At 42.1% G+C, this 21,979-nt stretch overlaps 1 protein-coding gene across 6 annotated transcripts in view; it reads right to left on the minus strand.

Annotated features, from left to right (window-relative positions):
* DCLK1 (doublecortin like kinase 1) overlaps positions 1-21,979 on the minus strand; it is a 384,157-nt gene that overhangs the window by 176,360 nt on the left and 185,818 nt on the right. For all 6 annotated transcript variants that reach the window (XM_066381031.1, XM_066381032.1, XM_066381034.1 and 3 more), the window contains exon 4: positions 21,251-21,350. In XM_066381031.1, coding sequence (XP_066237128.1) covers positions 21,251-21,350 — 100 coding nt within the window. The remainder of the gene's footprint in view (positions 1-21,250; positions 21,351-21,979) is intronic.

Raw genomic sequence — 21,979 nt, forward strand, 5'->3', positions numbered from 1 at the left:
ACCAAACTACTAAACCCAAGAGGAGGTGGGAACCCCTGAATTTGTAGCCGGTTGGTGAGAAGTGTGAGTGGCCTAAGGACCCTGGTATCTGCAGTTAGGGTGGTCTTGTTGGGGACTGTGCCCTTAACCTGCGAGTCCGTGCTGATGCCAGGTCAGGACCAGAGAGGAGCGCACGCCTGCGTCCACCTGCTCCTGTAGTCCTGCTGCAGGTGCTCAGGCCCATGGTGACCTCAGGCTCTCAGGACAAACTGCTCCCTTAGCCTGGAACATCCTTCATCTGCGATCTTCATGGCTGGTTCCATCACCTCCTTTGAGTCTCTGCTCAAACGTCATTGTACTGAAGTCTTCTCTCGCAACTTTATGTCCAAGTGCTCCCCGCACCTCCTCCCACACGGCCTGCACCACCCCCTTCCTATCTTCCCTACTTCATTCTTCTTCAGAACACCTGTCTTCTGATGCACTGTATAATTTGCTTATGATTTTGCTTATTAAAAACTCTCTACCCCTAGAATAAAAGCTGCACGGGGGCAAGAATTTTTCTCTCCTTCTTTCACTGTTCACTGTTACATGCCTAGTGCTCAGCATAGTGCCTGGCACATGGTAGAAATTCACTCAGTGTTAGTCACATTGAGTGTATGCACACACACACACATATTATAAGATCAGGGTCCTGTAATATAATAAATATAATTCATGGTAATTTCCTATAAACCCTCTTACTTAGTATATTAAGTTATTCTAATGTTCATATTTGGAAAACCTATTGTATATGGTAACATCTCAGACCTCACTTGAGGAAGGAGAAAGAACAGTACTACTTTCTCCGTAGGTGTTTAACACTGATCATCGTGTAAACTAATCTTCTGACCTCTAATGGCATTGTCAACACCCTGCCATTGCCGCCCAGGAAACAAAAAAGCACTACAACATCAATTTAACCAAGTAGACAATAAGGTTGAGGGACAAAGTGATAAAGGAAGAGATTTTGTTTTCTCCAGAGCTAATCAGATCAAAAGCTTTACAGCCTCAGATCTCAATGGTTGGCAGGGAGTTCTGTGATGCGATCAGTGAGCTATCTCAGCTGACATATTGGTACTGAACCAAAGGCAATCCCTGGGTCAGCTGGCCCTGGTGCGCCTTAATAACTAATGGAAATGTAGAGGCTGATTGTGTCTTTGATCAAAATGTTGCCAGGCCCTGGCTGGTTGGCTTAGTGACAGAACATCAGCCTGGCTGTGTATGTCCAGAGTTTGATTCCTGGCCAGGGCACACAGGAGAGGCACCCACCTGCTTTTCCACCCCTCTCCCTCTTGCTTCTCTCTCTCTCTCTCTTTCTTCCCCTCCTGTAGCCATGACTTAATTGGAGCAAGTTGGCCCTGGGTGCTGAGGATGGCTCCATGGCCTCCACCTCAGGCACTAAGAAGAGCTGGGTTGCTGAGCAATGGAGCAATGCCCCAGATGGGCAGAGCATTGCCCCCTAGTGGGCTTGCTGGGTGGATCCCGGTTGGGGCGTCCATGGGAATCTGTGTCTCTGCCTCCCTTCCTCTCACTGAATAAAAAAAGAAAAAATGTTGCCAGCTTCCCCTGACCTTCTGAAAATGGCTTTCCTCAGTCCCCTCCCCTGTGCTTCTGCGTGTGGACCCGTCCAGTTCCACTGCTGGTACCACTTGACAACGTGCTGCTTTTCTTTGACTTTGTTCTGATTATTCGATTAAGAGTCATATGAATTTAGAGAAACTCTCTTCAGATCTGTTTTAGGTCACCAAGCAAAAGTGGGTTCCTGATTTCAGTGATCCAGTCTACTGAAACATGAAGGTAAGTCACTTATACAATCTTTTTTTTCACTGAAAGCTTTATCCATTTGTTTATATTCCAGCCATGTAGAGAGAAAATTCAGCTTGAATCAGCAAAGAGTCATATAACATCAGAACCTTATTAGATTTCAGTTATTCAGAACACTAACCACACAAATCTGTGAAGACAACCTAAATCCACACACACATCAAATCATCACCCCATTTCGAAAGTAGGTTTTAGAATGATCCTCGCAGCAAGTGTTGTTCCACAGTAATTTTCACTTTGTTTGCTGTCTAGTAATAGACCTTTAATTTTTTAGAACCTCCTTCATTTAAACCTTAACAATGCTTGGTGCATACATGCCCCTACCTAACACACGCATGGTGTGTGTGTGTGTGGGGGGGGCCTGAGACTGGCAGATTCCAAACAGAGATGCCACCACAGCACACTTGTGCTGTGGGTCCACAGGAAGACGGAAGTCCACCTGGACCTGCCGTACTCAGGGGCACGTGCAGGTCAGGGCAGGGCCTGGGAGACCTGCTGTCCTCTTCGGTGGGACTGTTCCCCAGCTTTGGAAGGAGAATGACCCAGCCAACAGTAGACGACCTCAGGCCCCAGGCTGCCCTGCCATTGCTGCCCAGGAAACACATGACAGTTATTGTAGCTCTGTGTTTCTTTTTCCTTTCACCTGAGAGGTTTCAGGCAGCTGTGCTGCTGGTCTTTGGCCAGACAGGTCCCTAGTAGCATGAGCTAGTTGGGAAGACAAGGTGCCTGGAATCAGAGCGACTTTATCTCAGCTCCGTCCTCTGCCATTGTTTATCCACAGGCAGAACTCGGATGTGTAAGGTTCTTACAAGACCAGAATTGATGACTGAAATCGGTAAGATGCCATCTGGCATGAATACAACTGAAGCACTGGCTGGAGGTCCAAATGTGCAGCTGAAGAAACAGAGCCTGGCTGGACATTGTGTCAGAAGGCCAGAGTGTCCAGCTAGTGTCCACTAGCTGACCATGAGCCTGCACGGTTTGATGACTGCTTAAAGAGTCACAGCAACTCTCAGGCTGAACTGGAACCACGTTGATGCCTCTACTAAATAAGTATATATTCTCTACACTATTTAACACCCCCAGGGAGAACAGCATTCAGAGCTGAGTTTATTTAGGAAGGGCGTTGCTGACCACAAAGTATCTACAGAAATGTAAGCCGGGTAGTAGAGCAGTCTGAAGCGGAACCGTTACAGTGACTTTGCCAAAGAAACCTGGGACAGCTTCTGGGAAGATCCAGTGTTGTGGACCGTAAATGGCAAAAAGCCTTTGTAGATTCGAGGCTTAGCAAAAGGCTGAGTTCTCTCCCCTTCACCTCCATATTGGCTATGAAGCTCAGTATTTGCACCCACTTCACTTGCTTCCTTAACTTGCTAGAAGCAATTAACATGCCCTTCCTCTTACTCTTGTTTGTTCAGATGTTGGTTGATTTCACTTATGCATGGTGAGGGGATTCCTGTTTTTGCCTTGGGAGAGTTCCTGCTTTAGCCTCAGATGTGTAACTTTGTAACAAGGACTTCCTTGATTTGCATATGGCTATATAATAAAGCAAAGTGGGGCTATGGGGCACTCGGATATTGCCATCAGCATTTGAAGAGTCCTCCTGGTCCCATTTTTTCTTGATGAGTATGTTTCCTTAATTCCGCACTGTTACTAGGAGCTGTGCTGCTCCGCGGCAAGCCGGGCTCAGGCTTCAAGCATCTGAAGGGCTGACAGGTGGCATAGATTCTTTCCACTTCTACTGATTCGGCTAACACGTCTGGGACTCCACTACATGCAGAGAGATCCCTGAAGCAGGAATTGTGAGGACCCATCCTGAGGCACTCACAATCAAGTAAGATGCAAGCAAGGGGTCTGGGACCTCTTGAGTTTCACCCTGACTCCACTGCCCACTGTGTATGTGACTTGAGCAACATCTTAACTTCTCTTAACTTGGCATTCTTTATGTAAAGCAACATCACAGAGTTTTTCTGTGACATAAATGAGATAAACATTGATAAAAAGAATGAGATAGCAGTAATTGGTTGAAACCTAGTAGATGGGGGAAGGCCATCCAAAGAAGGCAACTTTTGAATTAAACTTCAAAGGGCAAAAGGGACTCAAGTGGGTGGTGAAGGGGAAAGGAGGAGCAGCACTCCAGGTTGATGGGACGGGGTGAGCAAAGACAGAGATAATGAAAATAAATGGCTTTGGAGAGACCAGCAAATAATACTGTGGTTGGGGTGCCGAGGAGGAACAAAGCAATGGTAACAGCTGGAAAGGTACAGCAGAGCTGAGTCCGGACGGCCTGGAGCAGCTCACCAAGGCATCTCCGGACAGTGGAGGGGCTGGCCAAGGGAATTTAGGGGACTCAATCTCTGTGCAGGTCTGGAGTAGAAATATTAAAGATGGACATCAGGAAAGTGAGTTAAATAGTTATTATAAATGCCTAAGCAAGAGATTGTGAGGGACTGACCTAACATGAGGGCAGTGGCCCTGAGAAGCAGGGGGTTAAAGCATTGCTAATGAGGAGGGCCAGTGAAGGGCAAGGAAAAGACGAACCTGTATTTTGTGAACTTAGTGTCAGGGAAAATGCTGATGCCTTGAACTAACAGAAGCACAGAAGAGGGACAGAGTTGGCCAAGGAGACAATGAGACCAGCGGCGGGATGCATCGCCATTCAGGTGCTGTGGAACAATCACAAGGAAGTTCATAACGGAGAATGGGAACTACGGTTCTGGAGCTCAGGGCAAGAGTCAGAGTTAGAGACACAGATTTGAGAGGGGGTGTACTTAGGGACTGTGTTGTCAAATGTAAACAAACTTGGCTATGAACTCTGCCTTCAACACTAACTAGCTGTGTGGCCTTGGATGTATTATTTATCATCAAAGCCTTAATTTCCCTAATTGCAAAATTGGGAAAATTATACATACTTCAAAGGCTTTGCTTATTGCAAACCATCTGGTTGCCATTTGTCACCATCACTGTCTACCCTCATCATCACTGCTGAAGCCATTAAGGTAGATGAACTTGGCTAGGCATAGAGTAATTAAGGAGAAAGAAGGGTTGAGAAATGAATCTTAGGGAACAATTTTTAAGGGATATACGGCACAAGAACAACCGTGAAAAAGAATCAGGAATAGTCAAGAAGGTAGACAAAAGCCCAGGACAGCAAAACTCCAGGAAGGACAAAGAGGAGAGAATTTCAAGAAGGGAATTATCAAAAATGTCAAATGCTACAAAAAAAAGTTGAGATGGAGGAAGGTGAAAAAAGAGAAAGAGAACATTGGATGTAGTGATTTGACAATTATATGTGGTAGGCATAAAAGGCAAATACAAAGGTAATAGGATGTCAAAATATATTTCTATCGAGTGACATCAGAGAAATGGTGCCGTGAGGGAGACTCCCAGTCTCTCCCCTTGAAATTTCAACAAATTCAACAACTAAACAGAGAAATAAATCTCAGGAGTACCTGAAATACTCACGCACCAGACAAAAGTATGACTGGGCGAAATGGTGGCTGAATATATAATCTACTCTGAAGGAAAAGAACAGGGTATTTCGCTTTCCTCACTGATCTGAGGAAGGAGAGCTTTTGCTTGGAGCCTAGCGAGGTGGAGAGTCTGAGTTAGAGGGGAAGGAGCTGAGTTAGGGTAGGCACTCAAACAGAAGAAAGAACACGCCAGCTCTGCCTGAGATCGCGGACATGGGGTGCGTGCACAGGTGGTGGGCTCCACCTACAGTTGCCAGTGCAAAGTGCCCGCAGGAGCAAGTGCCAGCATCAATGTGCATTCCCAGCTCCACGATCACTGGCGGTGTGAGAGTGGCTCTACCTAGCATCACCAGTGTGGGCGTGTGCTCACGCCGGCCAGAGGCCTTAGCCCAAGACTATCAAAGACAGGTACCTGCATGTGCTGTTGCCAGCGTTTTTTGTGCATTCCCAGCTCCATGATCACCACTGCAGGGTACACGCACAGGCCAAAACCCTTGGCCTGAGACTGCAGGGGTTGGGTGCCTCTGTGGGCCAATGCAGGCTTCTGAATGCATTCCTGGCTCTGACTGAGATCGCAGGCGCTGGGCACCTGAGTGAGCAGGTGCAGGCCTCTGTGCACATTGCTGGAATCGTGGGAGCTGGACACACACATGGCTTACTGCGGGCTACCAAACAATGCCCAAGGGAGAAGCCTGTGCAGATTGGTCCCAAGGCACACTGAGGCATGCTAGACCTGCCCGTGGGCCCATAGAGGGACGCTTGATCTGCAGTTGGCTTCTAGCCCTGCCTGCTCTCGTTGGCGTCTCTGGTTGGCACAGCCTTACCCAGAACTGTGCTTTGAGTGGTACCAGAGGAAGGACCTGACTGCTCTTGGAACCTCTTGCTCTGAAGAAAGTGCTTGGGGTGAATGAACCTCATGGCTGGGTCCCCAGGCTGCTGGCTCAGGTAGAAGGGATGTGGGGAGAGGCACCTGGAAAGCTGAGACTGCCATTGTTAGAGCCTTAAAGCCCTAACAAGCCCCACCTACCAATGGGACTGAGGCTCAGCCTACATCATTGCCACCACGACACATCAGCAGACCTCTGTGCAAGAGTCCCACAGGGGCAAAACTTATAGTACAGTGCCATCTAATGGAAAAAAAAAAAGGGAAGAAGTTACCACTCAAAACCTGAAAAATTACATTTTTATAACTATTTTTCATTTTGGTCGTTTTATCTTCATTCCTTTTTCTTTTGAACTTCATTATCCATATTTGTTACATTTTTCGTTCTTGTTTTTTGTGAGGATTTGATTTCAGAAATTTTTTTTTTGGTTATTATTGCTATTGTTTTAGTTCCTTTTTTTCTCTCATTCTTCTCTCTTCCCATTTCTTCTTTTTCTCTCATTTGATCATTAATCATCAAATTATTATATTTTGAACTCATATTTTTCTTTGGGACATTTAGTTTTTTGGGGTTTTTTTTTGTATTTTTCTGAAGCTGGAAACGGGGAGAGACAGTCAGACAGAATCCCGCATGCGCCCGACTGGGATCCACCCAGCACGCCCACCAGGGGAGATGCTCTGCCCACCAGGGGACGATGCTCTGCCCCTCCGGGGCGGGGGGGGGGTCGCTCTGCCGCGACCAGAGCCACTCTAGCGCCTGGGGCAGAGGCCAAGGAGCCATCCCCAGCGCCCAGGCCATCTTTTTGCTCCAATGGAGCCTCGGCTGCGGGAGGGGAAGAGAGAGACAGAGAGGAAGGAGGGGGGGAGGGTGGAGAAGCAAATGGGTGCTTCTCCTATGTGCCCTGGCCGGGAATCGAACCCGGGTCCCCTGCACGCCAGGCCGATGCTCTACCACTGAGCCAACCGGCCAGGGCCCATTTTGTTTGTTTTTGACTTAATTTTTTATCTCTTTTGTCATTTCCCCTCAGTTCCTCCTCCTTGTTCTCTGTAATTTTTGTTCACTTATCATTATAGAATTTTCATTTTTCACTGTATCTTTTCATTTTTATTTTATTTTTAATTATTTCTTATTAGTGTTATTAACAATACCACTCAAATGCCATTAAGGAAAAAGAAATCAAATATCATGGATACAAAAGAGATGTAGCTCAGACAAATGAGGAAAAATCTCTAGAAAAAAATTTCAAGTGCTTGGAAACATTGGAATTAAATAATAGAGAATTAAAAATTGAAGTCCTGAAAATACTCAGGAAAATACAAGAAAGCACAAAAAGGCAATTTAGAGAGCTCAAAAACCAATTCAATGAACAAAAAGAATACATCACCAAGAAAATTGAAACTATAAAAATGAATCAAATAGAAATAAAAAACTCAATACATGAACTGAAAAACAAGGTAACAAGCTTAGCTAATAGGACAGGCCAGATAGAGGAGAGAATTAGTGACAAAGAAGACAGACATCTAGAGATATTACAGAGAGAAGAGGAGAAACACTCACAAATTTTTTTAAAAAAGAGAAATCCTTAAAAGAATTGTCTGACTCCATCAGAAAGAGCAACATAAGAATAATGGGTATATCAGAAGGAGAAGAGAGAGAAAAAAGAATGGAGAACATATTCAAACAAATAATCAATGAGAACTTCCCAAGCCTGTGGAAAGAATTAGAGCCTTGAATGCAAGAAGCAAACAAAATATTGAGTTACCTTAATCCAAACAGATCTACTCCAAGGCACATGATAATGAAATTATCACAAATCAATGACAAAGAAAAAATCCTCAAGACAGCCAGGGAAAATAAGAATACACCATATGAAAAAAGGTCCATTAGGCAATCATCAGATTTCTCAGCAGAAACTCTACAAACCAGAAAAGAGTGGACCCCAATATTTTAAGTATTGAAATAGAGTAACTTCCAGCTAAGAAAACTATATCCATCAAAGCTATCCTTCAAATATGAAGGGGAAATAAAATCATTCACAGATACAGAAAAGATGAGGGAATTTATCACCAGAAAACCCCCACTTCAGGAAACACTAAAGAGGGTTATCTGACCAGATACAAAGAACAAAACAAAAAGAAATTGCAAGTAAAAGCTCCAACAAGATCACAATAAAAACAATACTAATCTGTGACAACAGAAACAAAAAAGGGGAGAGGACAAAGATTAGCAATAGCAAAGGAGAATGGAGTGCAGAAGTACTCATGAGATAATGGACTACAATAAATGTAATGTATATTTTTTAAATTACCTAATGGTAACCACCTCTGAAAAAAAACACTACAGAAACACATGACTTAAAAAAAGAAGATACAGAGGAAAGAACTATGAATACAACCAAACAAAAATAAATGACAGAAAAACAAAAGAGAAGAATCAAACAAGAAACAGAGATATCAGAAAGCAATATATAAAATGGCAACAGGAAACCCTCAAGTGTCAATAATTACATTAAATATAAATGGATTGAACTCACCAATGAAAGACACAGAGCAGCAGAGTAGAGAAAAAAAAAATCCAACTGTATGCTGCCTTCAAGAAACAAATCTAAGCTACAAAGATAAAAACATTCAAAGTGAAAGGTTAGAAAACGATTCTCCAAGCAAATAATATCCAAAGAAAAGCAGGTGTAGCCATACTCGTATCTAACAATGCTGACTACAAGATAGCAAAGATAATCAGAAGCAAAGGTGGTCATTTCATAATGATAAAGGGTATATTGTATCAAGAAGGCATAACACTTCTTGAATATATATGCACCAAACCAGGGAACACTGAGGTATATAAGACATCTACTAACTGATCTAAAAATAAAAGCCAACAAAAATACAATCATACTTGGAGACCTCAATACACTGCTGACAGCTCTAGATTGTTCATCCAAACAGAAAATTAATAAAAAAATATTGGCCTTAAATGAAACACTAGAATTGGATATAATAGACATCTACAGGACATTTCATTCTAAAACGTCAGAGTATACATTTTTCTCCAGGGCACATGAAATATTCTCAAAAAATTATCATATATAGGGCCACAAAACTAACATCAACAAATTCAGAAAGATTGAAATTATACCAAGCATATTTTCTGACTATAAAGCTTTAAAACTAGAAGTCACCTTCAAGAAAGAAGTAAAATAACCCACAAAAATGTGCAAATTAAACAACATATTTCTAAAAAATGAGTGGGTCAAAGAAGAAATAAAAGCAGAGATCAAAAGATATAGACAAATGAAAATGACAACACAACATATCAGAATCTCTGGGATGCAGCAAAAGCAGTAATAAGAGGAAAGTTCATATCATTATAGGCTTATATGAACAAACAAGAGAGAGTCCAAGTAAACCACTTAACATCACATCTAAAGGAACTAGAAAAAGAAGAATAAAGGTAACCCATAACCAGCAGAAGAAAGGAAATAATAAAAATCAGAGCACAAATAAATGAAATAGAGAATAGAAAACGTATGGAAAAATTCAATATAACAAGGAGCTGGTTCTTGGAAAAGATCAACAAAATTGACAAACCCTTGGCAAAACTCACTAAGGAAAAAAGAGAAAGGCCTCATATAAACAAAATCCAAAATGAAAGAGGAGAAATTACCACAGATATCACAGATATACAAAGAATTATTGTAGAGTACTATGAAAAACTACATGCCACCGAATTTAATAATCTAGAAGAAATGGATAAATTCCTAGAACAATACAACCTTCCTAGACTGAGTCATGAAGAAGCAGAAAGCCTAAACAGACCAATAAGCAGGGAGGAAACAGAAAAAACTATTAAAAACATCCCCAAAAATAAAAGTCCAGGCCCAGACGGCTATACTAGTGAATTCTATCAAACATTCAAAAAAGATTAGGTTCCTATTCTACTCAAAGTCTTCCAAAAAATTGAAGAAGAAGCAATAGTTCCAAACACATTTTATGAGGCCAACATAACCCTCATACTGAAACCGGATAAGGACGGCACAAAAAAAGAAAACTACAGACCAATATCTCTAATGAATACAGATGATAAAATACTAAACAAAATACTAGCAAATCAAATACAACAACATATTAAAAAATAATACATCACGATCAAGTGGGATTCATCCCAGAATCTCAAGGATGGTTCAACATACGTAAAACGGTTAACGTAATACACTATATCAACAAAACAAAGAACAAAAACCACATGATCTTATCAATAGATGCAGAAAAGGCATTCGGTAAAATACAATACAATTTTATGTTTAAGACTCTCAACAAAATGGGTATAGAAGGAAAATATCTCAACATGATAAAGGCCATATATGATAAACCATCAGCTAACATCATATTAAATGGCACAAAACTGAAGGCTTTCCCCCTTAAATCAGGAACAAGACAGGGTTGTCCACTCTCTCCACTCTTATTTAATGTGGTACTAGAGGTTCTAGCCAGAGCAATCAGACAAGACAAAGAAATAAAAGGCATCCATATCGGAAAAGAAGAAGTAAAGGTATCACTTTTTGCAGATGATATGATCCTATACATCGAAAACCCCAAAGTATCCACAAAAAGACTACTAGAAACAATAAGCCAATACAGTAAGGTCACAAGATACAAAATTAATATACAAAGTCCATAGCCTTTCTATATGCCAACAACAAAACATTTGAAAATGAACTCAAAAAAATAATCCCTTTCACGATTGCAACAAAAAAAATAAAATACCTAGGAATAAACATAACAAAGAATGTAAAGGACCTATATAATGAAAACTACAAAGCATTGTTAAGGGAAATTCAAAAAGATACAATGAAATGGAAAAATATTCCCTGTTCTTGTATAGGAAGAATAAATATAATCAAAATGACCATATTACCCAAAGCAATATACAAATTTAATGCAATTCCCATCAAAATTCCAATGACATTTTTTAAAGAAATGGAACAAAAAATCATCAGATTGATATGGAACTATAAAAAGTCCCGAATAGCCAAAGCAATCCTAAGGAAAAAGAACGAAGCTGGGGGCATTACAATACCTGGCTTCAAATTATATTATAGAGCCACGACAATCAAAACAGCATAGTGGCCTGACCTGTGGTGGCACAGTGGGATAAAGCGTCGACCTGGAACACTGAGGTTGCCGGTTCGAAACCTTGGGCTTGCCTGGTCAAGGCAAATATGGGAGTTGATGCTTCCTGCTCCTCCCCCTTCTCTCTCTCTCTCTCTCTCTCTCTCTCTCTCTCTCTCTCCCCTCTCTCTAAAAATCAATAAATAAAATATACAAAAACAAAAACAAAACAGCATAGTATTGGCAGAAAAATAGACACTCAAACCAATAGAACAAAATAGAGAGCCCAGAAATAAAACTACATGTATATGGTCAAATCATCTTTGATAAAGGAGCCAACAACACATAATGGAGAAAAGAAAGCCTCTTCAATAAATGGTGCTGGGAAAACTGGAAAGCCACATGCAAAAGAATGAAACTCAACTACAGTTTATCCCCTTGTACTAAAATTAATTCAAAATAGATCAAAGACCTAAATATAAGATCTGAAACAATAAATTACATAGAAGAAAACATAGGTTCTAAACTCATGGACCTTGGTTTTAAAAAGCATTTTATGAATTTGACTCCAAAGGCAAGAGAAGTGAAGGTAAAGATAAATGAATGGGAGCACATCAGACCAAGAAGTTTTTGTACAGCAAGAGAAACTGACAACAAAACAAACAGACAGCCAACTAAATGGGAAATATTTTCAAACAACAGCTCAGATAAGGGCCTAATATACAAAATATACAAAGAACTCATAAAACTCAACAACGAACGAACAAACAATCCAATAAAAAAATGGGAAAAGGACATGAACAGACACTTCTCCCAGGAAGAAATACAAATGGCTAACAGATATATGAAAAGATTATCATCTTCATTAGCTACCAGAGAAATGCAAATCAAAACTACAATGAGATACCACCTCACACCTGTTAGATTAGCTAATATGAGCAAGACAGGTAATAGCAAGTGTTGGAGAGGCTGTGGAGAAAAAGGAACCCTCATCCACTGTTGGTGGGAATGTAAAGTAATACAACCATTATGAAAGAAAGTATGGTGGTTCCTCAAAAAATTAAAAATAGAACTACCATATGACCCAGCAATCCCTCTACTGGGTATATACCCCTATAACTCAGTAACATTAGTACTGACATGTGCACCCCCACATTCATTGCAGCATTGTTCACGTTGGCCAGGACATGAAAAGAACCAAAAAGCCCTTCAACAGATGACTGGATAAAGAAGATGTGGTACATATGTACAATGGAATACTACTCAGCCATAAGAAATGATGACATCGGATCATTTACAACACATGGATGGACCTTGATAACATTATACTGAGTGAAATAAGTAAATCAGAAAAAACTAAGAGCTGTATGATTCCATACATAGGTGAGACACAAATTGAGACTCATGGACATAGATAAGAGTGCAGTGATTACTAGGAGGAGGGGGAGGGGAGGGGCACAAAGAAAACCAAATGAAAGGTGACAGAGGACAATTTGACTTTGAATGATGGGTAGACAACATAATCAAATGTCAAAATTATCTGGAGATGTTTTCTCTGAATCTATGTACTCTAATTGTTCAATGTCACCCCATTAAAATTAATTGTCTAAATAAAATTATTATAATATATATGTGTGTGTATTTCTACCAAGACTTCAAAGGGATGTAAATCAGATACCAAAGTGAATGGTAAGATGAAATACCTTCTATAAATTTCAAAATAGATATAAACACAAAATGGCATGCCTTAGGTGTTCTTACCGACCTCACAGGTATAAAAGGCTTAAGTTATTAGAGAGAAAGAAGATTGGTTAAGAGATTTTCTTCAGAGAGAGCAGTACTCTGAGTGCCCTTGATCTACAAGAGAGGAGCTGTTTCCCTTCAGCTCAGTGGGTGCTTCAACTGGGAGAGCTGAGGAGCTTGGTCAGTGCCATTGCTGGAGAGCAGGAAGAGGAGGCTGGTGTCTGACTGTTCGGCTTTTAACCGCAAACCTTGGCAGCAGAGGAAAGGAGAATTTGGCTGCATTGGGTGGCCTGTTATTGGGGCAAAGGACATAGGAGTGTTTTGATGGATCTGATGGAATGAGTTAGGTTGAGCCTAATTTAAATTCTTCCCAAGAGGATCATCTGAAGCCAACAGAGAATAAGGACAGAGGGAGAAACATCCAAAGCTGGAAGAAACAGAATTGACGAGAGCAAAGAAGAGTAGAAAGTTCCAGTGAGGGTCCCTGAAGAGCCATGAACACACCCACAAGAGAAGCTGGCTTTATGTCACATCTGCTGGCCCAGAAAGCCTGATGCTGTCTTACAGCAGAACAATCAGGGCAGGACCCTCCAACTCTTCTTTCTTTGAAGGGTGAGAGAAAGAGAAAAGAAGATGAGTGACAATACAGGGACATTTTGGTCTTTAGAAGGAAAGAAAAATAAAATAGTTTATAGTGAATGACTTTGGTCATCTTGATGTTCTATGAGGAAAACTCATCTTCAAAGAATGACATCAGTAGGTAGTATTTATTACTCTGGAGTGAAGAATTAGGACCACTGTGTACAAGCTAGAGAGATATTAATTGGGGCTCAATATGAAAAAGAACTTATTAAAAATCAGCACCAGTGGACAGTGGAATCGGCCCTCTCAAAAAGTTGCAAGCTTCCACAACAGAGGGTGCTGCTGGCTGGGGACAGATGAATGACTGTGGCAGGGCTGTGGGGAGGGAGGACAGGGAGGGAGGGAGGATGGACTAATGATCTCCAAGACTCATAGAGTACAGGATTCATTTCCAATGGCATTTGTCCATGTCAACAATTCAGGTGCCACTGAGGCTGAACGCACTGAAAAAAGCCCATGGGGACCAGATGAGAACATGGAAAGAGAAGACTCATATGTGACACAGTGTCCTCATTTCCAAAGTAGAAAATCATGTATTAGTGGCAAAGGAACTAGTGAGTCCTTGAGTTCGACTCTGTCTCAGAGGTACAATATTCTCTCTATGCCTCTAGTTTGTCAGTGGATTAAAATTGAGTGTATCACCGTGTTCTGGGGAATTATATATTTATGCGTGTGCTGAAACGTAGCTATGGTGGAGAAAATCTCCAGAACCCTTGCGGTTTTCCACTGCAAAGAGGCAAATGGGAACTTGCTAACAAGAGCAAAGCACATTAGCCTGTGTGTTCTCTGTTTGAAACTCAAAACAAACAAAAAAATCCCAAACCCTCTATTTCCAACACCAGGCTGCACTTCATAAATCAGTGCAGTCAGGACCGATCACACAAGCTTTGCTGTCTAATAATGAAATGTCAGAGGAACTTAGCAATTATTCACTAAGGCAGCTCTAACGTGTTTTTTTTAAAACTAGGAACTATATATTCCTAGAATTAACATCTATTGAAACACCAAAACTTTTCAGCAAAAAGTAGCGCACATCTCAAAGAAATCTGCCCAGATTCAATTTAAACTGGCCATAAAATCCAGTTAAAAATCTAAGTCTAAGTGTTCCCCTGATAAATCTAGTGCCCACCTGACACTGTACATCAGGAGTCAGGAACCTATGGCTCGCGAGCCAGATGTGGCTCTTTTGATGGCTGCATCTGGCTCGCAGACAAATCTTTAATAAAAAAAAAAATAACGTTAAAAATATAAAACATTCTCATGTATTACAATCCATTCATTTCCTACCGTTCATGTACATGGTTGCGGGTGGCTGGAGCCAATCACAGCTGTCCTTCAGGACAACACCAAATTTTTATTGGATAATGTGTAACGTACACGGGTCAGTGTATGGCTCTCATGGAATTACATTTTAAAATATGTGGCGTTCATGGCTCTCTCAGCCAAAAAGCTTCCCGACCCCTGCTGTACATAGTAATTGTGGTATTACTGACTATTTCCAGGGCTGTACTTTACATCCCTGTGACTATGCTGTAACTACCCATCTGCACCTCCCCTCCTATCTAGCAACTGTCAAAATGTTCTCTGTATCCATAAATCTGTTTCAATTTTGTTTGTTTGATTTTCTTCTTTAGATTCTACATGTAAGTGAAATCATATAGTACTTGTCTTTCTCAGACTGCCTTATTTCACTCAGCATAACGCCCCCTAGGTCCACCCACGATGCCCTTTGACATCTTTACACTTAAGCAATATTAAGGGTCACGTTTCAGGTAAGTGTTACTGTCTCCAGTTACTGGTGTCCACCACAATGCCTGGCACATGGCAACCTAGCTTAGCTTGCAGAATAAATAAATGGATGCATGAGAGAATGAATTCTATTAGCAGTGCTCAAAAGCACCCTGTGAGGAGGCCTGCACTTTCCCCAGCTTCCCCCGCGGCCCCGCCCCACACCAGTGTGCCCAGTGACCTATGGTTTACCAGCCTCACAGACCCAGGACAGAGCAGCTGGGCTGTCGCAAATCCTTTGGACTCAAATTCCTGAACACTGTCAGTTGTGGACGTCTGACTGGTTCTCAATGTGGTTTGGTTTAATCTACCAGAGACTCCCTCCAGAGCAGGGTGAATATCTTCAAAGGGCCTTAATTCCCTCTTAACTCCACCACAGGAATAAAAGTTGAGAGTGAGAAGAAAGCAATAGATAATCGCTTTGGGTTCTCAAGAGCACCCAAAGCAAACCTTGGTGACATCTGCCTCCAATTAAGCCTGGCAAATGAGTCTACGTGACTGAGTCCAGCTGCAGTCCACAAGGAGGTATATTTTAGCCAAGGTGTCACTCACTAACATCAGTCACTAAGTAATAAGGAACACAGTTTTGAACGTGCTTTGACATTTATTATCTCATTTGAGGTCCATTACAACCCAGGAAGAAAAAAAAAAACAAAAACCCCACCAAGGTGTTTTGCAGAATAGGAAGCAGGCACGGTGATTCAGAGACCACACAACAAGTAGGACATGGAGCTTGGACCAGACCCTGTGTCTTCCGACCTTAATCCACTTCTCAGCTTCTAACCCGTCTCCTTGCACTTGGAGTGGGGAAAGCAATTAGGACACTGTGGTGAATGGTGCCTGAGGCCGCTTCTGTCTCATCTCACTAAGGACTTGAGTCCCTGCAGAGTGGTCAGGATGAAACATTATAAAAACCTTTACCAAGCAGATTCTGGGAAGCCAACCCCATGGGAGTCCATGAGAGAAGCTGAGGAAACGTCCCCTCTAGAATAACATACCAGGAAGGCCCTGCACTCAGATCGGTCTGCCTGGTGCCGGGAGAAACTGGCCCGGCATTCTGTGCGGACACATGCACACACACACGCACATGCACACATGTGGACATGCACAGTACCCCCAAAACCTTTCAGTGCAGTTTTAAACTTTCATAACTTTGGCACTATAAATTATGTTAACAACTTACAAAAACACATCATGTGAGAGTTTAACTATTTAAATTTCTTCTAGACATCTATACTATACTTGCTATATTTCTATACCAGTTTTACAAATTTTGTATTTTAATTTTGTTTCAGCCAACGTTTGCCTGACAGATTTTCTAATGTACGACGTGTCTAACACTGCACACGGCCGAGCCGCATCTCGTGACAACCCTCTTCACCGCAGGTGCTCGCGCTCACACGAGCTGCTGTCAGAGCTACGGGGCTGCTAACCACCACTGCAGAGCTGGCTTTTCTTCTTTAAAAATCCCTAGAACATTATTTTTTGTTTGTACCAACTCAATTTTACCTTTTTAAAAAATTTTATTTATTCATTTTAGAGAGGAGATAGAGAGAAAGGGAGGGAGGGAGGGAAAGTGGGGAGGAGCAGGAAGCATCAACTCCCATATGTGCCCTGACCAGGCAAGCCCGGGGTTTCGAACCAGCAACCTCAGCATTCCAGGTCAACACTTTTACCCACTGTGCCACCACGGATCAGGCAGCAATTTTACCTTCTTAAAAACTACCTATTCTGTTAAAAATCTTTGGGGATCCTTGTCCTGGCTTCTAACATACTAACTTCCCTGCCGGATGCCTTTATACACACACCATCAACTCCCTGGTGGGCGTTTCTGACTATGCTGAACAATACAGAACCCAGGGAAGCACCCAGTGTTGGGACTGTCATTGAACAAACAGTTCTTCCCTCCCGAGACGTTATGAGCCCATTTTACCAGAGACCTCCAGCACATTCGACATCAACCCATAAACCAGTGCCTTCTGGACAAGGCCATGCAATGAAAAATACAACCCCCTCTAACATCCAGCCCATATATTTTCACCTCAGTCCAAGGGGCTCTGTCAAGCGCCTTGCTAACATCCTCGGACCAGCCCTCCGCATTCATCCCTCTGATCCGTCAGGTGACCCTATCTATGGAAGGTCAGGTGAGGGGGCAGCCTTGTCACAGCTCTGTTGTTTATGTATTCTACTGATGAATAGAAAACCACAGCTGTGCAAATCTTCAGACAGGTCAAAACAAACAAATAGAAATGAGTTTACTTGTAACTCAAGTTCAAATGAAACCTGGACAAGTTCAAACAACATCTGTGGTGGAATGTGCCCCCCCCAAAAAAAACCCCCATGTTTAAGGCCTGTGAATGTGACCTTACTTAGAAATAGAGTCTTTGTGGATGCAATCACGTTAAGATGAGGTCAGGCTGAATTAGGGTGGGCCCTCATTTAATAACTGGTATCCTTATAAGAAGAGGTAAATTTGGACACACATAGAAGGCCATTGAAAACAGGGGGACCAGCCCGGCCATGCCAAGCATCGCTGGCAACACCAGAAACCAGGAGGAGGGATGGAAGGGTTCTTCCCGGAGACTCTGGGGGACACACAGTGGTTCCCATACCTTCACTTTGGACTTTCAGCTTCTAGAAATGTGAGAGAATCTGTGGTTTCAGACCCCAATTTGTGGGACTTTCTTACGGCGGCACTAGATGCAAAACTATGTAAGTTTAAAGTAACGCTGTTAACATCAGAATCAAGAACACTCAAGAAATGGTTCAAAGAAAACAACCAAACCAAACGGATGACAGATATTTAGACCCCTGAGCCGGTGGCAGGCCCGGCAGGGTGAGGTGCGTGGGGCACTGATTGAGGCTGGAGGGATGGGAGACAGTGTCCTGTGACCCTCAGCACCAAGGAGTTACGGGTCCCTCCTAGGCGTGGGGTAGGCCTTTCTCAACAAACTCTTGCCACTTTTTAAGGGCTACGAATCACACATTTGTCAACTCATCATCGATACCCAGGCAAAACCAAGGAGGTAAGGTTCCAGTCTCCAATTTGCTGCTTTTCTTGGCTGTGTGTCACCATTCTAAATCAGACAGCAGGCCGGGCCGGAGAAGGCTCCACCGGCCTGTCTGTCTCCATATATAGTGCTGCAGCCACCATTTTCGAAGGTGTTAAAAACTCCACTCATTGATGACGATATTGCTAAAATGGTTACATTTTGAGCTGGAAACAGAAAGCCTTTTCTCCCCCATGTGAACACTTAGGGGAGGAAGGAGGCTCCCTGTGGTGTCTAACACTGATTCGGCTCCCAGTGCAGCCCCATGAAATTCTGGTCTCTAATGATACACCTCCTCGCCAGGAGGACCATCAGAGCTGACTCCAGGAGCTGCCCCAGCAGTACCGGGGGGGGGGGGGGGAGCACTGCTGAGCTGGCACGCCCTGGGGGCTGCCTTAATTTTGAAAGAAAAACTGTGGCAAAAGGCTACTTCTTGGCACCATTAAATCAAGCACCACCGCCCAGCGTAGGTATTAATTCTTGAGACGTCTGTGTCCCCCTGCCAACACTCCTTTTAGGAAGCCACCATGGAACAGGCCATATGAAGCCTCAATGTGCAAAGTACCGTTTAGCAAGAACGGATAAGCTGGGTGAAAAATCATGCTCTTTTAAAAAGATTCGAATTTTAATACATTAGCACTAGAACACACTGTACAGGCAACAGGGAAACTGCAGTTGTCAACGTGTGAATTTTATCTCCCAGGTTAAGCTTATCCAAGGAAGTAAAATCTCAATTTAGATACTCCCCACTCCCCCCGCATTTCCACGTGTTTCTTTTAGGATGGGGGAAGACACTGTTACTCAGCAAATGTATTTCACATCAAGAAACGGTTGAGGTATATTCATCAGGGGGAAAGATGTGAAGTTCTCACTTTCTCTCTAAAACAGTTTGAAGGGCCAAACCACAAATGACGGGCAAGGTGCCTGCTGCACGTGTGCTTGTGCACTGCCATGCTGATGGTTGGATGGATGGATTCATGGATGGATGGATAGATAGATGATAGATGAATAGATAAAAGAGACAGACAGGATAGATAGATGATAGATGAATAGATAAAAGAGACAGACAGACAGATAAATAGATACATGGATGCATAGAGGCAGAAAGGGAGATCTGTATACATTCTTTTTAACAAGAAAGGGTTTTAACGGGAAACCACAGTGGACTTCTGGTGTGTGTCTGTTGTACTGTCAGGAAGCCTGACCACCCATCTATGCAAGTGAATAGGAGCAGAGTACTGGATCAGGAATTCCGAGTACATCATGGTGGGGAAAGCCAAACTCTAGGCCTCACCTAACCAGATCCACCTGGCCCTGGACAAAGATTGAGAGCTTGGGAGCCCCGGGCCAACCCTGCTGACGTGAGACTGAGCTGTGTTCTGGGCCCAATCAAACAGGCCATTTTCTATACCAAAACAACAGATGAAACTTTCATTTCAGAATACATCTGGTCTCTCAGACCATTCTGTCAGAAGCAGCTATTTTCTTTACATGGAAACTCAAGACTGTTTGTTTGTTTGTTTGTTTTCAAAACTATGCTTCTGTCTGACCCCTAGCACTCACTGGTTCCACACAACCGCAAAGCTGCCTTACCCTGGAGAAGGAGCCCTTGGAGGGAGGCCTCCCCAGGGGGATGGCAATGCTGTATGTGTGATATATTTGCATAAATCTTTGCCCCCAAAGATTTAGGAAAAGAAAACTTAGTTAGAGGGAAAAGATACCAAACCACTCTTTCTGTTAGAAATTGTGAACCAAAATAACATCAATCTTTCAAACAACACACCTCTATGTATTTTTATTGGCCAACTGACGTTTTCACAACAAAGGAGTAATTTGATTTCTATCCCTCTCTACACACTTTAAGTCATTTTTAAAGGCTGCAATAATTGTAACATGTTTAAGTTCATGTAGCTGATGTGTCCACATGCATGTACAGACACCCCATGCGACTGCACGTCAGCGGGGTTAGAGCACGAACGTTACATCACAATCTGTGATGCTGGGACTCGGGAATGAGAAGCAGTATTATCACGGTAAAGACTCGTTAACACCCTCTTCCTTAATGCTGTGAAGATTCTGAGATGATATACAATATCTTAAAAAACCATTCCTAAGTCATAATCTTTGACTTCCATTTCCTTTTAAAATGTATTTTTCCCTGTTTGTTGCCTGTCTCTTTTTTACATTTCATTTCTAAGCTGCAAGTTTGTTTTGTTGTTTTTTTTTATTCCTCACAGATGGTAATGACCTCAAATTCTGGAGTATTTAAAAGAAAAGTGACACCAGGTAAGTCACTTTCCCCGTTAGGAACCAAAGGAGACCACCTGAAAGCCGAAGCTAGAAACATACTCAGTAACTCGATGACTACAAATCTCTCAAGCAAAAGTTTTGAGGAAAACAGACAATTAAAAAATGTAGAAATCCCATACCATAATTTTCTATAGAACATCAATTCCATTAATAAATGGTTATAAATTAGCCATTGGTAGTTTACCCTTCTAAATGATTTAACCTTTCCAATGATCATTTCATCTGTTTTATATATATAAACATATATATAAAAGAAAAAAATCAAAGAAATTCGAGATATGGAAAAGACACGCTGGTGAGGATCTGAAACTGATTTGGCAGCTTTCGAGTTGACATAATCTTGGCCTGGTGCAGCTCATTTTGGAAAGCTGCCTCAAATTTCCCCTGGTTTTGAACTTTTTTTTCCTTACCACTTTCATCTAGCAAGAAATCATCCTGGTAACGGAACTTCTCTGGTCCACATGCAATAAAAATGTCATCGTCACCAAAAAAGTCCTGAAGGCACATCACCTACAAGAGAAAAGCACGGCACTTAGCAAGGGGTCAGCAGAACAGCAGTTACAACAATGCACCGCAAGCCCACATCTGTGGGAAGCCACTTCCTGTCGAACGCAATCGACAGGCAGCTTCTCCAGAGGAATTTCAAAGGGAGATCCTGGCATCTGTTACTAGTAAGAAACATGTTACGTTGTTGCCGTTGTGTAGGAAGGTTGGGATAAGGAAAATAGAACCCGTAACTGTCACATTTATTACCTGATATATCCATAGGCTCGGAGGTACGAGCCCCCTTTTTTTATAATAGACTGAATGCAGCAACATGTGTGAAAGGTGCACCCCTTTTATTCTTTTGATTGTAATATTCATTGATAGTAATAAAAGCCCACATATGACTTTAGCAACATAGATTTTCTTTTTTGGTACCTGATACTGTAATATATACATGATAATCACTGGGGTGACTACATAAGAAAAATAGTTGTATCATAATATGAATATGATGATCTCTGTTAGACCCCTTCTGCCCCCAAAATGGAACCCTTCATGAAAGGAATAATAGAAAAAGTCAGTTATTGCTGAGATTTAGATTATCCAGACTTAAAACAGCTGTATGCTCAACTCAAGCTATGCTCAACTTTAAA

The sequence above is a fragment of the Saccopteryx leptura genome, chromosome 4 (assembly GCF_036850995.1).
Source record: "Saccopteryx leptura isolate mSacLep1 chromosome 4, mSacLep1_pri_phased_curated, whole genome shotgun sequence".
Classification (NCBI taxonomy): Eukaryota; Metazoa; Chordata; class Mammalia; order Chiroptera; family Emballonuridae; genus Saccopteryx; species Saccopteryx leptura.